The sequence below is a fragment of the Corylus avellana genome, chromosome ca4 (genome assembly GCF_901000735.1).
Source record: "Corylus avellana chromosome ca4, CavTom2PMs-1.0".
In the NCBI taxonomy this organism is placed as follows: domain Eukaryota; kingdom Viridiplantae; phylum Streptophyta; class Magnoliopsida; order Fagales; family Betulaceae; genus Corylus; species Corylus avellana.
Window position 1 is genome coordinate 14,957,720 of NC_081544.1, and position 2,279 is coordinate 14,959,998.

At 41.6% G+C, this 2,279-nt stretch overlaps 1 protein-coding gene across 2 annotated transcripts; it reads left to right on the forward strand.

Moving 5' to 3' along the window:
• The first annotated feature begins 286 nt into the window (after positions 1–286).
• LOC132176915 (uncharacterized) lies at positions 287–2,193 on the forward strand. Of its 2 annotated transcripts, none has more exons than XM_059589074.1 (2): positions 287–1,440; positions 1,722–2,193. In XM_059589074.1, exons 1-2 carry the CDS (start codon positions 973–975, stop codon positions 2,037–2,039), a joined length of 786 nt encoding a protein of 261 aa, XP_059445057.1. In that variant the 5' UTR covers positions 287–972; the 3' UTR covers positions 2,040–2,193. The 2 variants fall into 2 exon arrangements, with proteins under 2 accessions (XP_059445057.1, XP_059445058.1); XM_059589075.1 differs by having other exon boundaries at positions 1,728–2,193.
• Positions 2,194–2,279: the final 86 nt, after the last annotated feature.

Consider the following 2,279-nt stretch of genomic DNA (forward strand, 5'->3'; position numbering starts at 1 on the left):
TGTTGTTGCTGCCACTCTTGCGAAAATTTTGCTTGAAGGGCTTCTACAAATTCTTCCCATGTCTCAAAATCCGAACTTTTTGCTTTCTTGAACCAAAATAACGCCTCCCCTTCCAGGTAGCATGCTGCTAAGGGCACTCTCCATTGCAAACGTATTCGTTCAAAGGAGAAAAATTTGTTGGCATTCCTTACCCAGGCTGATGCATTACGCCCATCAAATTTGAAAAGCTTTACGGCCATGGAATCGAACGGCTTTGATACCACTAATAACTGTGCTGTTATGGAAATACACTTTAAATGGAACTAAGTAAGAAAAGAATGAAAGTATGGAAGAGAAGAAGTGAGAATCTTTATTGAACAAATGAGTAACTTTGAAGTTCACAATGAACAATTGTCTATCAAGATTACTTTCTCATTCAGGCTATTTATACATCCTCCCTCAACTAACACTTCAACTAATTAAACTGTATTATAACCTTCTCAACTACTAAACTGTATTATAACCTTCTCAACTAGCTAAACTGTTATAATCTAAACTATATTATAACGGTACCTATTACAAAATTCGTCCAAAGCATTGATGTTTCTACTGGAAAGTGAATCAGCGCAATTCAGATTGTTCTTCGTTTTTGTAATTTGTTTTTCCTCTCTCTCTCTCTTTCTCTCTCTCTCTTGTTTATTCAACGATTTGTCTCATTTTTCTCTCGTTTAATTCATTAAATTTTCATTTGAAACGACTGGAATTATCAGATCGTAAGTCTTCTCTCCGTATTACCATGGCATAGAAGAATATAATTTACGCGGGAAATTCAAAATGTTGAAAACCTAATTTCAAAAGCAAAGCCAAAAGCAATTTATCCCTAAATTTCACCGAGAGAGAGAGAGAGAGGAAGAAACCTTAGGAGATTTGGCATGAGTCTCAGGCAAAATCACGGAATCTTATTTTCGGAATTGCAGGAAAACTCAACATCCAATGGAAGGCTTTTACAGTAACAGCAGCAACTCAAAGCCCCCTGGACTCAGGAGCAACCTAAACGGCAGCGCATCGATGGACAACCTGTCGCCTCTTGGAAGAGGCCGCTCCAGCTACTACAACGAGAACATCGACCTCGGAGAGTCGCCGCTCTTCAGGTACCTCCGCGCGGGGTCTCCGGACTCCTTCAAGTACGCGCCGCTCTCTCCGGTGGAGAACTTGGAGGTGGCGAGGTCGCCGACCGTCTACTCCACGCCAGTGAAGGTGGAGGAGGACGTAGTGGTTATGGATGGGATTCTGGTCACCTCGGCAATTCCGGCTGGAAGGTTCGCGAGGTCCGTCACCGTTTCAGGAGGCTCCACGACGTCTTCTTCTTCTTTGTCGTCTGGTGGGAAGAGTCTCTACAAGACCGACATTTGCCGCTCCGGGGAGGATTCTGGAAGCTGCCCCTACGGCGACAAATGCCAGGTCAGCTCCCCCCACCCCCCTACACACTAATTAATCTCTTACTTTGACCGATTATCGGACGGTTCTGATTTCTCATCATGACATCGAAATAGTCATCATCTTTTAATGGCTGAGATTTACAAAATTAAAAAATATATATATTTCTTTTAGTTATATAATGCCATTTCTTTTCTTTTTCTTTTTCTTATTTTGTTGGTAGGCATGCAAAAGGATTACTTGTATCTGACTGTTAACATACTTTAATAAGGGCATTTGTGTATTTCTGTTGTGATTTTGTAAAGGCACAGACACACAAGCTATACAGTGGCATTGGAACAGGAACACACGGGCCAAAGAATCGCTTTGTTTGTCAGTTCATGGCAGCAGCATCTCAAACAGCCTCACCCACCAAAGCAGAATGCAGGAGCAAAAACCTCTCCACCACTTGTATCACTGGAGCCGACTGGTCTCCCCAAGATGATGGCATTGAGGTTGTGCTGCCACATTCTTCAACTGGAAATCCTCCATCAAGGAAAGACGTGAATGTCTATGTTGAGAGTGATCTTTATGGTCCTAGGAAGAAAAAGAGATTGCCGGTGTTTGATGAAATTTGCTCATGATGGTTTCTCAGAACAATCTATATACTATACATGCTCTTCTAATATTTGGGCCTCTCAGTTCGTGGGATTAGAATAATCATCCTACACTTATGTGTCGCTTTGCTTTTCTATGACACATTTACTATACTACCTCCTATCAAACAACTACAGTATTATTACATTTGGATGTAGTTCCCCCAAATTCTCTGGATTTTTTCGTCTTTTACATCCCATCCATCCTCGATCATCAGCAAACTAATC